Source organism: Sinohyriopsis cumingii, chromosome 17 (genome assembly GCF_028554795.1).
Source record: "Sinohyriopsis cumingii isolate HCF-2022 chromosome 17, ASM2855479v2, whole genome shotgun sequence".
Classification (NCBI taxonomy): Eukaryota; Metazoa; Mollusca; class Bivalvia; order Unionida; family Unionidae; genus Sinohyriopsis; species Sinohyriopsis cumingii.
The window spans coordinates 10,393,425-10,415,477 of NC_142977.1; the positions used below are offsets into that span (position 1 = coordinate 10,393,425).

General features: G+C 43.3%; 1 protein-coding gene across 2 annotated transcripts in view; it reads right to left on the reverse strand.

Annotated features, from left to right (window-relative positions):
- Nucleotides 1-22,053, reverse strand: part of LOC149777735 (cholesterol 7-desaturase nvd-like) — an 88,547-nt gene that overhangs the window by 15,603 nt on the left and 50,891 nt on the right. For both annotated transcript variants that reach the window (XM_089938780.1, XM_089938781.1), the window contains exon 3: nucleotides 117-295. In XM_089938780.1, coding sequence (XP_089794906.1) covers nucleotides 117-295 — 179 coding nt within the window. The remainder of the gene's footprint in view (nucleotides 1-116; nucleotides 296-22,053) is intronic.

Genomic DNA, 22,053 nt, shown 5'->3' on the forward strand with positions numbered 1-22,053 from the left:
TATGCACACACACACACACACACACACACACACACACACTATACAGACATAAAGTGGTCACTTGATCACTGAGACATACTGGAATAAATAAATAAAGCATCTAGTCTTTGTGATACCTCTATGTGACAATTTATGATATGCTCAGTTCGGCCCCTATATGTCCAGTTGCCATTGGTAATTTCCTCTAGTTCTGGTGGGGTCCAGTTGGGGTCAATACCCTCAGCATGATGCCATATATAAATCCAGCCATTTATCTCCATTGAAGGCCAGGACTTCACCTTCGCTATGTCTGGAACTAGAGAGGGTGAAAGATAAGTTAACAATCTAATTATATATCTTTCTTTCTGTCAGTCTGTATGTCTGGTTGTCTATCTGGTTGTCTATCTCTCTACTGATCAGACGATCGATTTTCTTGTTCGTTTTTGTGGTTTGAAAAAACCCCATTCTTTTCTGCTGTGTTTGTTGTTAATAAGGGGAAACTGACTTAGTTAACATTGCTTGAAATCTAAGTTCAATCCATCCGTTTGTCTTGTGCGAATCTGCGGTCGAGATACCTAGGAAATCCGGGGATAGTTACAAACGAAACAATTACGTTTTATCATTGACGTCATTACTAGTCATAGCTTATCGTCAATCAAAACAAAGTCAGCCTTTTGTATCGCATGTTACAGTAGCAAAAGACAAAGTTTCTTTCTAAGGTCGAGAGTACATCGATTCTCATTGGAAAGAGTCAAGGATGTTCCGAATGCTTAAACGTTATCACGTGGGTCACTCAGCTGGAGAGCTGCGACAGCAACAAAATTTGAGCTCGGAATCCAACCTCTAGAACTTCAATCCCATCAACTGTGAAATTCAGTAATCCTATTCTAAGGTCTCTTGTGAGAATACGACGTCTTTGCTTTCGTCATCGCCACACGACACTGAGCCGATTTAAAAGACTACCGCAGAGGACCATGGTACGAAAGGAAATTTTTCCCCATGACCAAGAAATCCTAATGCTGTAACATTTTTTGTTTCCTAATCAGGGATATAAACAACTTTTCAGCAAACAACTTAAGACTTTTAACTTGATACTCCTTTGTCAAAACTCTTAGTTCCATGAACCGAAAAGTTTTAAAAATTGGGCGAAATATTATAAAGATGTATAAAAGACCAGCACTGACAATCGGGTTATAACATCCAGTTCACTATTTGTCTGGTTGTTTTTAAAAATAAAAAAATTGTTTGTTTTTGTTATTTGGTTGAGGTGAAAACTGGGAATGTTTATATGTCATGCAGCCATTAAGTTTAAAACATTTTCTTGCAGTACTGATTTTATTAAACACTCAACTAATATTGTAAAAGCATAATCCAACAAAATGTATGATCTTTCTGTAAATTACTAAGCCGACACACAACCGAGGCGTATTTTAGTCATGCGAAAAAGCCGAGGTTGTTACGAATGATTCCCTTCCTATAGGATATCATTATCGTCGAGAACTTCGGAGATATTTAATCTTAAAAGTTTCAATTATAAATTCATGGCCAGCCATTTTGGACTGGTAGAAAGCTCGTATTCGTTCATTCAACATGGTCGGCATGTACCCAGTGGGTCAGTTTGCTTCATCCACAATGGTATTCATTCAAAAATCGCTGGTTATCATATTTTTTTTATTTAAAAAAAAGGTTATAAAAAAGGTTAAATGAAACTCTCACTTGTTCACCTAGTTTCGATGCTTCAATTATGACAGTAAACAATCACTCCACACAGAAATTGAGGAATTTCCACAGGGGATATTCAAACCAAACCAATCTGAATAAAAACAACATTAAAAAAAACTTGGGATTAATTTGCCCGTTCAAACCCAGATGTTCATTCCCATGAACTCATTTGACTCAGACAGTGGCTCCCATTTTTGTTTTAGGAGTAAATATAGATCGCAAAAATCACGGTAACGGTTATTTCCAGGACATGTCAAATATTCTGTCATTATAACATTTGAGAACTTTAAGACGGATGCGCATTAAGACCAGAGTAATTCGAAGGTGACTGCATAGCGGATATGAAAACAATAACGCGCGTGCTAATATCAATAATAGTTTTCATCTACAGAAAATAGCTCTTACCCGTGTATAAAGATTGATTCTCGCCATATATAAACATGATTGATTCTTATCCGTGTATAAACATGAATTCTTACCCATATATATACATTATTGATCATTACCCGTGTATAAACATGAATTCTTACCCACGTATATATACATTATTGATTATTACCAGTGTATAAACATTAATTTTTGCCCATGTATAACCATGATTTATTCTTACCCGTGTATAAACATTAATTTTTGCCCATGTATATGCATTATTGATTATTACCCGTGTATAAACATTTATTTTCACCCGCGTAAACAAATTATTGATTTTTACATCTCAGAACCACTAACGTCAACATATTTGCTCTGCATCGTGGGTTTGATAAGCTGATCAAAACTATTCCAAGATAAAATTAGCAAGAACATGCTCTAAAAATACATGGTGACACAAAAAATGACATTATTAAGACGTTCGGCGTGATATCAGAAGTGTTAAAGATGTTGTAATTAATCCAACACGCTAGGAAAGAAAGAAGATAAGGAAAAGGCGCAGGTGCTCTTGGCTGGACTGAACACCAGGAAGTTATATTTAATACCAAACGGATCACTCCTGGATCAACCGCCAACGTGCCAATATGCCCTATGTATGTATGTGTGTGTGTGCGTGCGTGCATGCATGTATGTATGTATGTACATCTGTGTACCTCAGAGAGAGAGAGAGAGAGAGAGAGAGAGAGAGATTTACCCACTATATCGCTCTTACTTTCCAGCTTGATTATGAAAAACATTTTAGTAAGAGCGTACTGTGTACCCAAATTAAGCAAAGGAAAATAGTCTCAAGCATACAGACTTCAATTTATTGATCTTTCGTGACACTAAATCTTTCATAACATCAAGTACTCATTGTCCATGAAGAAGCAAACGCCATCCACTTGCTTACTATCAGAGGCATATATTCCTGTAAGTGTAAGTGGATAAAATTAAGTTGAAGACAGACGGACAAACGGCTAGTCTTAAATGAAATTGTATCTTGCATTGATGATTCAACATACATGTGGTATTGTTTTGAGCTTGCTGGGATAATTACTGAGAATGTATGCTAAACGTATGTTTATTTTTATTTATTTAAAAAAAAATTATATACGTTTCTCACTAGATCCCCGGGTAAGATTGATTAAATTTGAACGAGCTTTTGCCGACAAACCGTAAAACTAGCCTGTACTCGCGCACAACGATCTATCAAATGTTGAAAGTTAGATTTACTGTAAACATACAATACAAACTGCCAAATTGTAAAACGTAAATCTCTCAAGTACAAATATCGGCAAATACATGTATATGAGATGGAGTATGATCAACACCTTCCGGAAATCACTGGCCTCTGAACAACCGTTAATTCATGTCATGGTCATTGTGTGATACGCGACACAAGAGGTGCTGGTTGAATCCCACCTTCGGGTCAGCCCGAGTCGAATACCGTGGTGTGTCCTTTGGCAAGCATTTTAATCAAGTAACCTAAGCACTAAATACCCAAGTTGTGTTGCTGTACCGTAAAACACCAAAAACGAACAAAGTTTGGACGTTAGATACGCACGTCGTGTACTTAATGCCCGGATGTTTTGGAGCTAGGAGATTAGAGTAACTGTTAAACTCAACATTATCTTTATCAGTGACGTCATTCATGGTCTTACCAACCAGGATGTCGATATCGTTAATTTCCATCACTGACGTCAGCAATGGTCTTACCAAACAGGATGTCGATATCGTTCATTTCAAGAGACTAGTCAACAGACACTTAAAACTATATGTACTTCAGTGTTTTAACATAGTTCGAGTTCTAAAATGTTGGAAACACATTACGGATTTTAATTTTTTTGTAGTTGCCCGATTTGCATATGAAAGAGACGATGCAATTCCAATGGAGCCATATGTATGTTATTGTTGTTATTGTTGTTGGGTTTAGCGCCATTTTTCAGCACACGATAGGCTATGCTTGGCGGCCATTATTATTGGTGGAGGAAGAACCCGTGAAAACCCCGGGAAAAATCACCGACCCATGAGAAGCTACTGGTAAGCTTTCTCACATACCCACATTGGCTGAATCCTTGACACGAACCCACGCAGACAGAGGTGAGATGGCAGTGATTCGTTTAGACCACTCGGCCACTCGGGGCCCCCAACATGTACGTACGTACCTACGTATGTATGTATGTATGTATGTATGTATGTATGTATGTATGTATGAACCGCTCCGGTGGCCTAGTGGTTAGAGCGTTAGCCTCGGATGCGGGAGGTTGTGGGTTCCATCCCCGGCCGAGCCATATCAAAGACTTGAAAAAATGGCACTAACAGTTGCCTCGCTTGGCGCTCAGCATTAAGAGGTCAGTGTTAGGACTGGTCGGCCTGGTGTCAGGATAATGTGACTGGGTGGGACATCATGCTACGTGTCTGCGGCATGATGCCCCAGTGATAGACATCACTATAAACTGCGACGCTGCAGACATCGTAGCGATATGATTGAAAAAATGTTAAAGCTACGCTAGAAATCTAAATCACACATGCGTGTATGTTTAACAGTACGAAAGCACAATGCTGCAAAGTTGCAAAAGTTACAAAAGAAATGACTGCAAGATAAACCATTCCGAATAAAGTAAACATAAAGTACTACAAAATAAATGACCAAAGGAAAATATGTTAAAATTTTGTAAACGGTACTAGTATATAAATTAATAGGTAACAGGTATGAAATCCTTAAAATCCAAGGTCAAAATGTGTCACATAAAACGCATTCCTTCAAAAAGTCTTGTCTGGCACTTCGTCGCAAAATTGTGAACTGAATGAACATTTAAAAAAAAAACTTTCACAGAACGTAAGTCGATACACAAAACAAAATGTCTTCCAGTGTCAGTAGAAACTCACAGGATATGCACTCTGGTCGAAGTTCTACAGTTTGGAGGCATATGTGTATTGTATATGCACTCTGGTCGAAGTTCTACAGTTTGGAGGTATATGTGTATTGTATATGCACTCTGGTCGAAGTTCTACAGTTTGGAGGTATATGTGTATTGTATATGCACTCGGTCGAAGTTCTACAGTTTGGAGGTATATGTGTATTGTATATGCACTCGGTCGAAGTTCTACAGTTTGGAGGCATATGTGTATTGTATATGCACTCGGCATATGTGTATTGTATATGCACTCGGTCGAAGTTCTACAGTTTGGAGGCATATGTGTATTGTATATGCACTCGGTCGAAGTTCTACAGTTTGGAGGCATATGTGTATTGTATACGCACTCGGTCGAAGTTCTACAGTTTGGAGGCATATGTGTATTGTATATGCACTCGGTCGAAGTTCTACAGTTTGGAGGCATATGTGTATTGTATATGCACTCGGTCGAAGTTCTACAGTTTGGAGGTATATGTGTATTGTATATGCACTCTGGTCGAAGTTCTACAGTTTGGAGGTATATGTGTATTGTATATGCACTCGGTAGTAGTTAAGGGGGATCTTATAGCGTCAATGGGAATTAGCATTACAGACCCCCTTGGGAACATATAGCGTCAAGGGAAATTTAACATGGAGAAAAATCGTGGGAACATATAGCGTCAAGGGAAATTAACATGGAGAAAAATCGTGGGACTGTTGAGCGTCAAGGGGATTTGAACATGGGAATAGGGGACTGTATAGCGTCAAAGGAATTTAAACAGGGTGGGACTGTATAGCGTCAAGGGAAATGGAACATGGGATTTTTTTTTTTTAAAAAAATAAAAAAGGGGTAGGCAATTCAAAAGACTATCTCTTTTCGAGAAATATGGCTGGCCCTGAAAAGGGCCTTTGGTTTATGTTAATATGCCCTTAACATAAAGGGCATTTGCGACATCTTCTTGTCCTCAAACTTCGTCTTACAGCAGGGCCATACATCAGAGTCCTCTTGAGGCAACCTTGTCTCTCTATATAGACTCTTCTTATCCACAGACTGCTGCTGGTCCTGTGGACAACGGTCCACTTGGATCGGACATACATGAGCATGTCCGTCCTGAACATCATTGTTGACACAAGGGTTGAAGATTCAACGTCTGTCCACATGTTGAGGCTCCGACAATAGGTGAATCAATGCAGTGAACGGCGCTTATTTATAGGGACAGAAAGGATTGAAACGGATTGAGTTCATTCACCAATCCTAACACGCGTTACAGAATTCAGTCAGCCCGCATCCAATCCGAAGAGAGCAGTCTGTGACGTCACGTAGTCTATATAGATTCGCTAGCGCTTGTGTGCAGTCAATCTATGCGATAGTGATTCAACATGACGGAAACTCAGAAAACGATCCAATGGGGTGCACCAGCAGGGGAGACCGCCCAAGGGAACCCGGACTTACTTTCAGAAGAGGTGAATTGGGATTTTGTCGATTTTCTCTCCTCGCAAGAATTTGTTCCGGAACCTTCGTTACCTTCTTCATTACCGCAAGTGGAGAATTTTAGACAGAGACAGAAAGAAGAATTGGAGAAATTTATACAACGACAAAAGGAAGCGGAACAGGCTTTTCTCCTACAGCAACAGCAACAAGAAGAAGAGGTAAGAAAAAAACAACAGCAAGAAGAAGTAGCAGCAAAGAAACAAGAGGGTGAAAATCAAACGGTCACGGTACTGTTGGACATTTTAGCGGAGTTAAGAAGTCTGAAACAAATGTATCAGACTTCTTTATCACGACCGAAGAGAATACGACCTTCCCGAGCTAAACACGTCAACCCTGTGACTAAGCCTACCGTACCACCCTTAGTGATTTCAACCCAATCATTATCATCATCATCAACATTACGCAGTCCAGAAGTAGGCCTTGGCCGTGGCAAAGGCATAAGGCAGTTAAAGTTGATTGCTTAAACTCACCCCTACATCATAAAGAAAAAAGGCCCTTTTCAGGGCCACCCACATATCTCGAAAAGAAATACAATTTCAATTTGCCAATAACTCAAAAAAAAAATAACCCACCCATTTTACCCTATTGTACGTGTCTTTGTATGAGTGCGTGAGTGTAGCTTCTTATTTTAAAATCAAAACTCAAAGACTCTTACCTTATATCATTCATTTATTCTTTTCTCCATTTTTTACAATCCAATTCACAATTCACATCATAACACTTTAATTTAAAGTTCATTGACTTCTTCTTTTTCCTTGTTTAGTCTCTCTGTTTTTTGAATTTCTTCACTGTCACACTCTTTTCCTCTTCTTCCTCCTCACTTTCTTCCCTTCTTCTTTTCTTCTCCTGTTTCTTTTTCTTCACCTGTCTGCTTTCTTCCTCTGAAGAATTCCTCTCTTCTTCTGAAGAATCCCTCTCTTCTTCTGAAGAATCCTTCTTTTCTTCTGACTCCTCTTGTTTCTTTTTTGGGCAATCTGGAGACCAATGTCCTTTTTCTTTACAATAATAACAGGTATCTTGACTTTTGTCTTTTTTAGTCCCTGTTTTTGTTCTTTTTTGACGGTCTGGACACTCTGAAGACCAATGCCCTTTCTTCTGACAGATATAGCAAGTATCTTGACTTTTATCTCGAAAGGAAGGAGAGTAGTCCGTAGGCTGGTCTGAAGAGAATTTTCTAATGACCCCTCGCAAAGCTCTGACGAAACGTTCCATCTGGTTAGTCTCTTCCATCGTTGTGCTCGGCTTGAGAGTGAAATGAATAGTGAAAGGACAAGACACACACCCTTTTATATACGCTGGTATGCTATGACTATAAAGTAGCTCATGGTGTTTGAACTTGAGTCATTTGACTTTTTGCTTTCAAGATGAAACGATCTAATTCATTCGAGAAGAAAGAAGAAGAAGAAGAAAGAAGTAAGAGGCAGAAACGTGATCTATCGCCTCGTACCAGGGCTGAAATCTTGGCACAAATTCATGCCAGTGATTTTGAAGAGGACATGAGTGAACCAGAATCAGAACCCTCTAAACCAAGTTCACCACCCTTAGTTAACCCTGAAAAGTACTATTCCATTCGAGAGACGGAAAAGCGCTCCTCTAGAAAATTTAGAACTACGGCTTACAAATACACAGTGAAGTTTAAAGATTTCAAGGCTGAAGTGCCGTTAGAGAAAGCAGAAGTGTTTATCACCGGAGTGTGGGATTCTTTGCTCACTTCACTCAAGCAACAATGTCAACCCAAAGAAGACGATCGCTTGAGACTTTCCATACAACACGACGGTTTGAAATCCCCTGTTTGGATCGAGTTTAGCACCCCTGCAGAATTGACCGCTTCCAAAGTCATGGACAAGATTCAACACGTGCAACAATCTAATGACCAGTTTGACATCACCGATGGAAAAGCCACATTGGACATGACCCACGTCTCTCCTCCTCAAGGGACCGGACGCAAAAAGATGTTATTGGTGAACGACCTTCGCAGCATTAAGCGTAGCCTTGTCCAAATTCACAACCCTCATGACCAGATGTGTTTAGCCCGTGCCATCGTGGTGGGACGAACCTATGCCAACAAGAACGACACGGTAGAATGGAAAAGAACCTGGAAAACTATTCAACAATCCGACCGAGCCAAACAACGAAACGAAGCAGAACTCCTGTTGCAACAAGCTGGCCTGTCCAAAGACACACCCTGTGGCATTCCTGAGATGCAAAAATTGCAAGATGCCCTAGCTCCACGATACACCTTGAAAGTGCACCCTCAAGAAGTGCGAGGGCCTATGTTGTTTCGAGGGCAAGATTTTAAGGACGGAAAATACATTCACCTTTATCATCACGATGACCATTTCGATACCATTACCAGTATCACTGGATTCCTGGGATACGGTTATTACTGTGAGAAATGTGACCATGGTTATAATAATCGAGAGCAACACAAGCATTGTGGATGGAAATGCTCAGGATGTTTGGCCGCTCAACCCTGTCTGAGCGAAGAACCAGTGCCTTGTTCAACTTGTCTGCGTACGTTTGTCAGCCCTACCTGTTACCAACAACATCTGAAAACGCAAGGTTCACAGAAGAAATGTGCTTGTCAACTCCTGAGATTGTGCCCTACGTGTGAACAAGTCATACGTACCAATAATACCAAGGCACACGTATGTTCAGGAAAGAAAAAATGTCACATTTGTCACCAGATCGTGGACTTGGAACACGAATGTTACGTGCAAAAATACCAACCCCCACCAGAGAAAGAGGACGGTCACAAGAAGAAAGGCAATTTCATCTTTTTCGATTTCGAATGCATGCAAGAGACTGGCATTCACATTCCTAATTTCTGCGTGGCTCATCGAGCGTGCGAGAAGTGCATTCAAGAACCTATCTTCAGTCATTGCCCTCACTGCAGCAAGATTCCTGGAGGGCGTGAAAAAATATTTCGGGGACCAAACACGTTAGTCGATTTTGCCCAATGGGTCTTAGACCCCGTCGACAAGACGTGGAGCCAAGAGGACATCGAACTTTACGGAGATTGTCATCGCCATGCCACGGTGATGGCTCACAATTTCTCCGGATACGATGGACAGTTTCTTTTGAGGTACTATGCGGAACAAGGCACCGAACGTCCTAAAGTGACTTTGAACGGAGCCAAAATCATTTTCATGCAAGTGGGACAAGTACAGTTTAAAGATTCGATGAGCTATTTGGCCATGCCTTTGAGTCGAATGCCTAAAACGTTTGGAATGACAGAAATGGCTAAAGGGTACTTTCCACACTTTTTCAATACGGAAGCCAATCAACACGCCGTTCTACCCCATTTGCCCGAGGCTCACTATTACGACCCCGACAACATGCGTACCGAACAACGAGAAGCTTTCTACGCTTGGTACCAGGCTCACGCTTTGGACCCTTTCGACTTTCAGGAAGAAATGTTAAAGTATTGTCGTTCCGACGTGGACATTTTACGGCGTTGCTGTGGAAAATTTCGAGAACTGTTCATGGAACACGGAGGGGTCGATCCTTTGAAAGAAGCTTGCACCATTGCCAAAGCGTGTTCCTTAGTGTATCGACAACGATTCATGCCTGAAAACACCGTGGCTGTCATCAGTCCTCAAACGACCCACTTTGTCAAGCGTCAATACTCGGTCAAAGCCCTACGCTGGTTACATTACTTGTGCGACAAGGAAGACAAGTGGATTCAGCATGCTCGCAACGGAGGGGGTGAAAAGACCATCGGAACGTATTCGGTCGATGGCTGGGACTTAGAAAACCCCAAGATCGTGTACGAGTTTAACGGTTGCTTATTTCACGGATGTCCCGTTTGTTACCCTGACCGTGGCACTAAAAATCAGTTTTTACAACGAACCATGGAAGACTTGTACCAGGACACTTGTCAGCGACGCCTAAAGTTAGAACAGCAAGGATACCAAGTGGTGGAAATGTGGGAACACGAGTACGATCACCGTATGAAAACCGATCCCGAGTTTAAACGCCTCGTGGAAAGTTACCAGTTCATGGACCCGCTGAACCCGAGGGATAGTTTGTACGGAGGAAGGACCAATGCCACCTGTTTGCTGTACCAAGCCGACGAAGAGAAAGGAGAAGAAATCAAATACTTGGACGTGTGTTCGCTGTATCCCTACGTGTGCAAATATTGTCGCTTTCCCGTAGGGCACCCGCAATTGCTGACGGAACACATCGACCTGGTCAACATTCGACAATACGAAGGCTTGATCAAGTGTAAAGTTTTGCCTCCCACGAACCTATACCATCCCGTCTTACCTCACCATTGTCAAGGCAAACTGATGTTTCCCTTGTGCCGTACTTGTGCCGAAACGTGCAACCAAGACCAACCTTGTCAGCACAGACAGGAAGAACGGGCCTTGATGGGAACCTGGGTCAGCGTAGAATTGTTCAAAGCTCTGGACATGGGATACCAGCTGTTAGAAGTGTACGAAATTTGCCACTTTCCCAAGACACAACAATACCGCAAGGGTGACCCTACTCAGAAAGGCATTTTCGCCGACTACGTGGATGCCTTTTTGAAACTGAAACAAGAAGCCAGCGGCTATCCTTCCTGGTGTCACACTCCCGAAGACCAAATACAATTCAAAGAGAAATACTACGAACAAGAAGGCATCACTTTAGACCACATCGAGAAAAACGAAGGCAGGCGATCGTTTGCCAAAGTGATGTTAAATTGCTTGTGGGGTAAAATGGCACAACGACCGTGTTTACCCAAGACGGAATAATTGACAGAACCTTCCCGCTACTTCCAGATGATTCACGACAAAACCAAATTCATGAAACACGTGGACGTCGTTCGCGAGGATTTGATCTTAGTCAATTACGAAGAAGATCTGGACTTTGTACAAGACGACCCCTTTGGAAATGTCATCATTGCGGCTTACGTGACAGCCCATGCTCGCTTAAAATTGTACGAAGCTTTAGAACTGTTAGAAGAACGCGTCCTGTACTTTGACACGGACAGTTGCATTTACATCCATCACCCGATTCAACATCACCCTGACATCGAAGGAGACCGTTTAGGAGCCTGGACAGACGAGCATCCCGACGACAAGATTCTAAGTTTCGTCAGTGGCGGTCCCAAAAATTACGGCTACGAATACCGGGACAAACAAGGAGAAGTGCACACGACGTGCAAAGTGAAAGGACTGACTCTGAATCATCGTACCAGTCGAGTGGTCAACTTTGGGGTATTGAAAGAAGCCTTGCAATCGGGAGAGGATGGAAACTTTAAAGTGACCACCTACCAACCGAACAAGATTGTACGTTTACCCACTCACCACATAGTCAGTCGACCCTTGGAAAAAGTCTATCAAATCGTGTACCAGAAGCGAGTTCGACTTCCCAATCATTTCACCTTACCGTATGGACACGTTGGTATAAAACATTGGTTGTAAGAGGATAGCCACCCACCAGAAAGATGACTTCGCCACAGCAAGAATCGAGTGAGAAACACGATGAGAACTCCAAGTTCAAACCCTATCATTTTCCAGTCTTCTTACCTGACTATTGTGATTGTGCCCGTCGATTGAACACGTTTCAGAAATGGCCTACGGATAGGGAAGGATTACCTTCTTCGCATGTTTTAGCTAGAACAGGATTTGTCTACTTGGGACCTGAGTCAGGATTGGGATACGAGGTACAGTGTTTCGCTTGCGGACTGAAGTTACGAATGGATCTATGTATCTATAAAGATTCAGCTATTCTGGAACATACTCGATGGTCTCCGCACTGCCCTTACCTTTCTATGGCCTTTCCACCCATTACACTACGGTACAATGTTGACGGTACCTTAGAGACGGTACCTTCCGAAACAAGACATAAAAAACGTAAAAAAGGAAAGATGTACAAACTGGAGACTGCATTGCGACTAGTATAAAAAGGGGGCTATGGTCAAGATCGATAGTTCATTGTGACTACCAAGACCGAGCGAACAAGATGAATACTTTGAAAAAGACATCGTTCCAGTTTGGGGATTGTAAAAAAGTTGTATCTTCCTCTAGTGTGACTAATACTGGATGGATAAGACCCATGCATTGCGACGGAAAATGTCCGGAAGGAAACTGCGATTGTCCATGTGGTTACCATTGTAATTGCGTAACGGAGTTTGCAGACGAGTGCGATTGTGAGCCTTGCGATGGGTACGATGCTGCACGTTGTGACCTGAGCGATGCCGTAAAGCATCATGGGAACTTTAGTGCCCCTACCCCTATCATGGAAAGTGATGCTGTGCGTGTCAAACCTGTCGGATGCGAAAGTGATGCCGCTCGTCCTCTTGGACATTTTACTGGGTTTCGTTTTAAAGGGGAATGTTCACCTTCACGTCTACCCCCCTACGGATGTCATCCAGCCTTGAGCAAACTCCTACCCATGTCACTCAACCCTCATCGAAACGAACCTGTGAAAAACGAATATTCGTTTCCTGTGCGTTTGTCGGAATACTGCGACTTTGAAAATCGTCTTCAATCGTTCAAAGGAAAATGGCCAAAGTATCTGGGAGGACCGACCCCCGAAGAATTAGCCAGAGCCGGATTTTTCTACTTGGGCGAAGGAGATAAAGTCAAGTGCTTCAGTTGCGGTGTGTCACTTCACCACTGGGAACCGCAAGATTCGGCCTTCGTTGAACATGCTCGATGGTCACCGAATTGTCATTACTTACCTTTAGTGGGACCAAGACATTGAAGTAACTTCTTACCATAATAATCTGTTCATGGATACTTTACAAGAGAACATTCGTGCTTTGCCTGTGGAGTTGAGAGAACGCATTTACCGAGAGCTGGTCAAAATACAAGTGAAACGTAAAGAACAATTGCATCCGATACGTCACCGGTGTTTGAACCACTGGTACCTGAAGGCTATACAAGGACTGATTCAATTGAAAGTGTTCCATCGGACAGACATTGATCAACGATCCTCTAGTTTTCAAAAGGATTGGTTTGTTATGGACGATTCTACCTACATCATTGTAAACGTACTGCATCGAATTCCAGAGGAAGAGTTAACGAATTACCAACATCTTGAACGCAATGTCAACTTAGTGAAAGAAAAAACTTCTGAACGAATTGTAATGTGTAGATTAGTGACTCAACGATTTAAATTCGACAGTGAAGTGAAACCATGTTTGTGCAAAGAGTACATTTCTTGTGTCAGACCAAAGAGGATTTAGTATGACCTATTCATGGATACTTTGCTAGAGAACATTCGTGCTTTGCCTGTGGAGTTGAGAGAACGCATTTACCGAGAGCTGGTGAAAATACAAGTCAAACGTAAAGAACAATTGCATCCGTTACGTCACCAGATCTTTAACCACTGGTACCTGAATGGTATAAGAGAACTGATTCGTCAGAAATTGTTTCAGTGGTCAGACCTTGTTCAACACTTTGAGTTAGTGAATGATCGAAATGTTCATTATTTTGGTTACTTCGAGATTCACCTACAGCAATACATTGAGGAAGACAAGTTAAAGGATTATCAACATATTTTACGTGGAATCTACTTAGAGGAAGAGGAAACTTCTAAACGAACTCTGAAGTTTCGGTTACAGTATGCAAGATTTAGATTCCCTACTGGAGAACGAAGATCTCTGGCTAGAAAGTACGTGTATTGTTTCCGAAACAAAGAGACTATAAAAACAGGCTGCCATGCCACGACTTATGTCACATGTCATCCAACAGATTCCGTGGAAGGAACTCAATGACCATATTCAAACCGTGGATCATTACCATCGATTATTACAAGAACTGTATCCATTCAATTTGGGACGACAAGTGGTGTGTGTCTTAGTGACTTGTTTTTTGGGATTTCGTTTACCAGCCGATTCTTTGTGGACTCTTTACGATCAGTACTTACCACCTCCATGGCCTTAAATGGTCACGAAAAACTCCTTTTGCTCAAAGCCTTGCGGTTTCATCTGGATACTTCTCGACCTCAACAGGAAAAAAAGATTCGTCAACTTTTAGCGACCCAAGACGTGTATGACGATGTGTGTGTAGCTTGTGACTTACATCCCCATTGGACAGATGTCCGTGCCTGGAAAGAATGGGATTTTGAGGCTTGGACCCAAGAAGTGGCCCAGTATGCACGAGAGTTGTTCAAGGAAAAAAGTTACTTTTCAACCCGTGTTAGTGACGGTGCCAGAAGAACCCGTCACCCAAGACAGGACTGTCGTGGACAGACCTGAAAGACCTTTTCGGGAGGACACTTGTGTGACTTTACCCCCTGTTGAACTAGTTAGAACATTACCCAAAACATGTGATTGTTGTACAGACACTTGTGTTTATTCCACGTTCATCGTTATCATGTGCCTCTTATTCTTGTACTTAAGCCTTTGGCTTTTATGTATTTTTGTCTTTCGTATTCATGTTTGATAAAAAACATTCAATAAACGTGTTCTGAAAAAGTATATAAACTCTTGTCTTGTTTGTTTTCGTGTCACAAGTGACATTTCTGACACCATGGCTACCTCTACTGTCTCTGCTCCCTCTTCCTCTACTGTCAAAGTCATCGACGAACACTTAGATCGTGCCAGTTGGGAGGCTTTGTATCTTCGCCATCCCTTTAACATGCTCATTGCTGGACCTACCGGTTCAGGCAAAACCGAATTCGTCAAACGTTTGATCGAGCATAAACATCATTTGATCGATCGGCCCCCTCAACGGATCCTGTGGTGTTACAAAGAGTGGCAATCGGCGTACAGCCTTTTGCGAGAAAGTCAAGGCGATTCCATCGTGTTTGTGGAAGGCATTCCTAAAGAAGACGACGGCATCGTCTCTGACTCCCGTCTAACCCATTTGGTCATTTTCGACGACATGTTAGGAGAAGACGAAGAAGAAATTAAATTGTGGTTCACGCGCAAAGGGCATCACCGTAATGCCAGTGTCGTTTACATCACCCAAAATTTGTTTCAACAAAGTAAAGCCCATCGTACCATCAGTCTCAATGCGCATTACGTGGTCTTGTTTAAAAGCCCTCGAGATAAATCGCAAGTGCAAGTCTTAGCCAAACAGTTAGGAACGCCTTGGCTGACTCAGGCGTACGACGATGCCACTCAAACGCCACACGCCTATTTACTCGTCGATTTGAAACCTACGACTCCTGAGGATTTGCGATTTCGTACCCACTTGTTTCACCACTGGTGCCAAGACGGAGGGCCTGTCCTGTACACGTCTCCGTCCTCGACTTCATTTCACTCCCCATCAAAAAATCTATAAAAACCTCAGACCCTTTTTCGTCTGTCTCACTCTCAGTGCGAACATGACGTCCCTTCAGTCGCATCTTCCCGTCAAATTGATTCGTGCCTTGTATGGCATCAGTCGAGAAAAAGATCCACAAACACGAGCTCGTGTCTTAGAAGCTAGTCTCAAAGAAGTCTTACGATGGTTCACGGTGACGGCACGTCAATTACTCCAAGGAATCATTCAGATTCCTCATCAAACCCAACGCTTTTTCGATCGAAACAAAGTCGCTTTGGTCCAACTGGCCGATCCCCGCATCGACACTCAAACCAAAAAACAAATCATTTTGAAACCTGGAGGGAGCGGTACTCTAGGAGGGGTCATCATTCGCTCACTCTTAAGATGGGATCCTAATGCCCCCAAAGTTATCCCCAAGACAAAAGTCCAACGAAGCCCCAAGAAGAAAAAGAAAAAGACCAGGTCCCCAAGAAGAATAACTTCTTCAGTGGCGGGACCGTCCTCTGACCAGACACCACCCCGAAAAAAGAAAAGAAGCCCCCAGAAAAAGAAACAGAGAAAAAGTCCCCAGAAAAAGAAAAGTCCACAGAAGAAAACTAGTCGCAAGAGAGGCACTTCGGCCAGGACGCAACCTTACACTCGCAAACCACGACCTGCCACAGCAGTGACTGCGTCTCCGGCATCCTCACGTTCATCCACTTCTCCGTTGATGACACCCAGAACTGAAGAGTACTTGGAGACGTTGATCACACCAAGAACATCTCCGTTGATGACCCCCAAAAGAACTTCCCCAGTGGCAGGACCCTCCAATTTAGTGGCAGTGGCTGCTGCTCACAAAGTACCTTCTCCCAAAATCAAAGTCCAAGAAAGATCGGGCATGTTACAAAGTTTACTGGATTTGTCCAAGCAAGAACTGGCTCGATTTAGTCCGTTGCGTACCCCTGCACGACGTGTTATGCCTGTCCTCAAACTGATAAAACGTAAAGACAATCAGTGGCGACGCGTTCCAGTATAAAAAGAGCCTGTGACCAAGTCGTGGTATCAGTGAACTTGTAAAAGATGTCACCTCCAAGAAGCCACAAAAGAAAGAGACAAAGGCAGACGCGTCATCCGACAAAGCGCTTAGCCAAGCATCGACATTACCCTAAGAAAAGACACAGTCGTTCCAAGAAAAAGAGGCGTCAACAAAGGGGAGGATTCCTTGGCGATTTTGGGAAAAACATTGTCACCTTTATGACAAAGCGATAGTCCCAAAAAAAGATAAAAGGGTGTGCGTTAAGTCATCGACGTTAGTGTCTGTTCGGTGAATGTCCCGGAACCCACAAGCAAAAATGTCACCCTCCAGAAAACCCCAAGGAAAGAAAAGGAAAGGACTGCCACCACGTTTAGCTAAACATGGGGACCTGTTATCTGTCCTGTCCAAAGCTTCTCCACCCCTACGAAAAAAACTCATTCAAACGGCCTCCAAAGAGGTCATCGATACCGTCTGCGAATGTTGTTTGAACGTTTTGAAAGGCACGATCCCTTTGTCCAAACACCAGAAACAATGCTTAGGCAAACATCGTCACGTTCTTCGCCAAATGGTTCAAAAGAAAATTCCCATTCGTCAAAAAAAGAAGATGTTGGTTCAACGTGGAGGCATTTTGCCTCTCTTGTTAGGCCCCATACTGAAAGGAGTCTTGGGAACCATGTTGGGAGGACTGATGGGAGCAAGATAAAAAGGCCTTCGAAAGTCCCAAGATCTCAGAATCGACCCCTGACAACCCCATGGAAGGACGAAAACTAGCTTTAGTGCCTTACAAACGATGGATGGAATACCATCGGTGGCAAGAACAACGCACCCCGCATTTACCTCCCAATTCCAATTTGAGCGAGATGTCCCAGTTACAACACGAATTGCAGTCCTTGATGGATCGCCAAGATTTGTCCGAAACAGAAAAATCGCAAAAGTACGGTCAACTCTTGCAACGACTGCAACTCTTTCACCAGAAAGCTTTAGACGAAACAGCTTTACCCACTCTAAAAGATTTTAAGACCTTGATGAAAAGTCCAGCACCATCACCAGTACCAGTACCAGTACCGGTACCAGTGGTCAAGAAAGAAAAAGGAAAAGAAGAAGAAGAAGAAGAAGGGTTTCAAACTCCACCAGAAAAAGTACGCAAGTTAACAACACCACCTACCTCCAGAATTGGATGGATTAAAAAGATGATGGCCACCCCTTCTTCCTCACAAGAGAAAAAGAAAGTGAAGACAGAAGTGAAGACAGAAGTGAAACAAGAACCGATATCCCCCGCTCAGACATCCTCCTCCTCCTCTTCGACACCTATTGCCGGTCGCACACGCAAAGCCTTGCAATCCAAGAAAATACCCCAAGAGAAAAAGAGTAGCCTCTTCCAAGAGTGGGTACCTTATTAACACACAAACACAAAAAAATGGAAAAAGTCTTAGCTAGCATTTACTACGATCCCTCGCATCCTGCAGGTTACGCAGGAGTTCAAAAATTGTATCGTGCTGCCAAAACGCGACTGAAAAGTCTCCGTTTACCTCAAGTGCAACGATGGTTACAAGAACAAGCTACCTACACTTTGCACAAACCCATTCGCCGCAAGTTTGCCAGAAGTCGCACCCGAGTGGAAGGCATCGATCATCAATGGCAAGCCGATTTAGCCGATGTCTCTCATTTGGCCAGCTACAATCGTGGCTACAAATATTTGTTTTGTGTCATCGACGTCTTTTCCAAATTTGCCTGGGTCGTGCCCTTGACTTCCAAATCGAGCAGCGAGTTAGTGCGAGCCCTGCAACGGGTGTTGAAACAAAGCGGTCGTCACCCTCTTCGATGGCAAACGGACAAAGGCACCGAATTTCTGAACCAAGCTTTCCAAAAAGAATTAAAGAAACGTGACATTCATTTTTTTACCACCGAGAATCCCGAAACCAAAGCCAGCATCGTGGAACGTTTTCAACGCACTTTGAAAGAACGCATGTGGAAATATTTTACGCATCACCACACTCTGAAGTACATCGACATCTTACCGCACCTGGTGCAAGCGTACAACCAATCTTACCATCGAAGCATCGGACGTGCCCCGCAAGACGTGACTCCCGACAACGAAGTGCTGGTGTTCGAGCGCCTGTTCGGTACGTCCCCGACGAGGGCTGTCCCCAAGAAAAGTGGAGAGTTGACCGTAGGAGATTGGGTGCGCATTGGCAAAACCAAGCGCACTTTCGACAAAGGTTACTTACCTAACTGGACGACCGAACTGTTTCGCGTCACTGGACGAGTGCATGGTCGTCATCCTGCCGTCTATAAATTGGAAGACATGAACGGAGAAGTACTCAAAGGAACGTTTTATTTGCCCGAGTTACAACGTGTCACCAAAAAAGAAGACGACGTGTACGACATCGAAAGCATTCTCGAACGCAGAACCCGTAAAGTGGGCAAACGACGTGTCAAAGAAGTCAAAGTACGTTGGAAAGGATATCCACCCAGTTTCGATTCTTGGATCGACGCTTCGCAAGTCATCGACTATAAAAAGAAGAAGTGACCATCATGCCCTTTCACACAGCAGACGCAGCTACGTCGACCAGTCCTTCTTCCCCTAGTTCTTCTGTGCAAGATTTACAAAAACAACCCTTGTGGGTGTGGTGTGGAGAACGTGTGCCTAAAACGCAAATCGTCTTTTTCTGCCAAATCTTCGTGGTGTATTGTGTCATCGGGGCAGCCATCGCCAATTTGAGTTTGCAACAAGGAGACAAACAATTGTGGACCATTTTATTGAGCAGTTGCATCGGTTACCTACTTCCCAATCCCTCCCTGAAATTCTCCTCGAACGGGAACGTTGTGTCCAGTGCCAGTGCCAGTCACCACTCCAACCACAACCAGAACCCCATTTTGGGCGGAGACACACCTCTGACATCCACTAATATTCCCTCGGACAGCCACAGAACTCTGGAATTATGAGTCACCAAAACCAATTTTACTTAACCTTACCCAGTGACAGTTCCATGGAGGTGTTTCCCCACAACACGTTGTGCTGTTACACGGCTAAATTACCTCAAGCCATCCCCTTAGATCACGAAGCCCATTGGGAAGTGGCTTTGGTAGAAATGATTCACCCGACCCAAGTCCTCAATGTCCTTCCCAATCAAGATTTTTTTATGGTGCAAGTTCATGACGAGCAAGTGCAACAGTGGATGGATACCCATAGCAAATATGACAAGAAAACCCGTAACAAAGAAAATCCAAACTGGACCGACTATCACTTGTTCATTCCCCCAGGTTATTATTTTAGTGGTCAACATTTGGTCAACGCCATAGCCACCAGGTTTAATGGTGTGTTTCTGAAAGCTTTGGAAAGTACCAAAAAAAGTGTCACCCTAGAGTACCACAAAACAGCTCGTCGCTTCCTGATAAAATTTCCTGAGGGGTCTAAAATCATGTCTTTCTTATTTTGTCCTGAATTGTTTGACATGTTGGGCGGTGACATGAACCTGAAGAAGACAGTAGAACAACAAAAAGGCGAATTACTAGTCATTTCTGACAACGATACTTTTGCCAAGTATTTTCGTACCCCGGTAGAACTGAACCAAGGACTGAATTTGATGTTCGTGTACTCCGATGTGGTGGAATATAACGTGGTGGGACACACCTCCGTGCCGTTACTGCGTGTCATTCCTTTCAAAGTGGATTCTGCCGCAAACGCTGACGAGGAAGGTGGAAACACTTACCACGTCCACCGTGAATTTGTCCATCCTCACTATTTGCCTGTCAGCAAGTCGTATTTGGACACAGTCAACATTACTATAAAAGGAGATTTGGGACAAAATATTCCATTCACCAAAGGAAAAGTCACGGTGAAACTCCATTTTCGAAAACGGTTCTCTCACGACTCGTAAGCAAGTCATGTATCCAGTGTACCAAGGGGTGGCTCGACAGCGAGGACACGGTTTAGGAGACATGTTAAAATCGGCCTTTCGTTCGGTGGCCCCAGTGTTGAAACCGATGGTGACACGAGGATTGCACGCCTTGAAAGATGCGGCACTGACGCAAGGCAAAGAATTTCTCCAAAATGTCATCATCGACAAACAAAACCCTAAAGAAGCCTTCATGAGGGCAGGCAAAAATGTCTTGCTGCAAACGGGAAAAGACATTTTGGGCCGACGAGACACACCTATAAATGCCCTGCACGCTACCGAATCAGGCATTCAGCAAGGACAAGGCAGAAAGAGACGACGCAGAAAACACCCTTTCACCAGACTTCAAGCGAGAAAGGCAAAGAAAAGAAGAACCGTTCGAGACTTAGACGTTTTCGATTATTGAAACACAGAACAAAATGATGCACCGAGAGTCTTGCGCCTGTTCCAAGACGGAACTGGATCTGTTTGCCATGCCCCCCACCATGATGACCATGCAAGAATCCCAATGGGTGGAATTTCACCCCGTCTCCTCATTGACCGATTCCGCTCCCATCGAGTTTGAAATCAAAGGACAACCCGAAGATTACATCGATCTGAATAGCAGTTACTTGTACCTGAAAGTCAAAGTTCTAGATAAGGATAATGGTGCAGTAGAAGACACTGAGAATATAGCTCCCGTCAACAATTTCATGCATTCCTTGTTCAGCTCAGTGGAGTTGTACTTGAACAACAAACTGGTTAGCAGCAGCATGGATACTTACCCTTACCGTGCCTACCTGGAAAATCTCTTGACGTACGGAATAGATGCCAAGGATACTCATCTCAATGCCTGTGTGCTGTGGGAACCTGACGACGCAAATGAGTTTAACACATTAAAAAAAGACAATGACGGCTTTGAGGAAAGACAAAAGAAAATCCTAGGTGGAAAGAGTTTAGAACTGATGGATCGTTTGCATTTGGACATGTGGTTGCAAGAGAAATATTTGCTGAACGGGGTCAGTATCCGCTTGAGACTGAATCGCAGCAGTGCCGCTTTCCATTTGTTGGCTGATGTTGATGCTACTAAGACTGGCAATCCTAAAAGCAAAATCGAGGAAGCCAGACTCTACGTACGCCGTGTGGAAGTGTTACCTAAAGTGGGAAACGACATCAGTCAGACGTTGAGCAGAACGACCGCCAAGTATCCCATACGACGCGTGGAAGTGAAAACCTTCACCATTCCCACTGGACAGCGATCCATGATCGAAGATCATCTGTTCCAAGGACAGTTACCCAAACGTTTGATCCTTGGTATGGTCTCGAATTCAGCCTTCAACGGAGCCTTCGGTGAAAATCCTTTCAACTTTCATCACTTCGACGTGAAGAAAATCGAAGTCAGTCGCGATGGCAAGACCTTGTGTACCCGACCTTTCGAACCCGACTTTGATCCCAC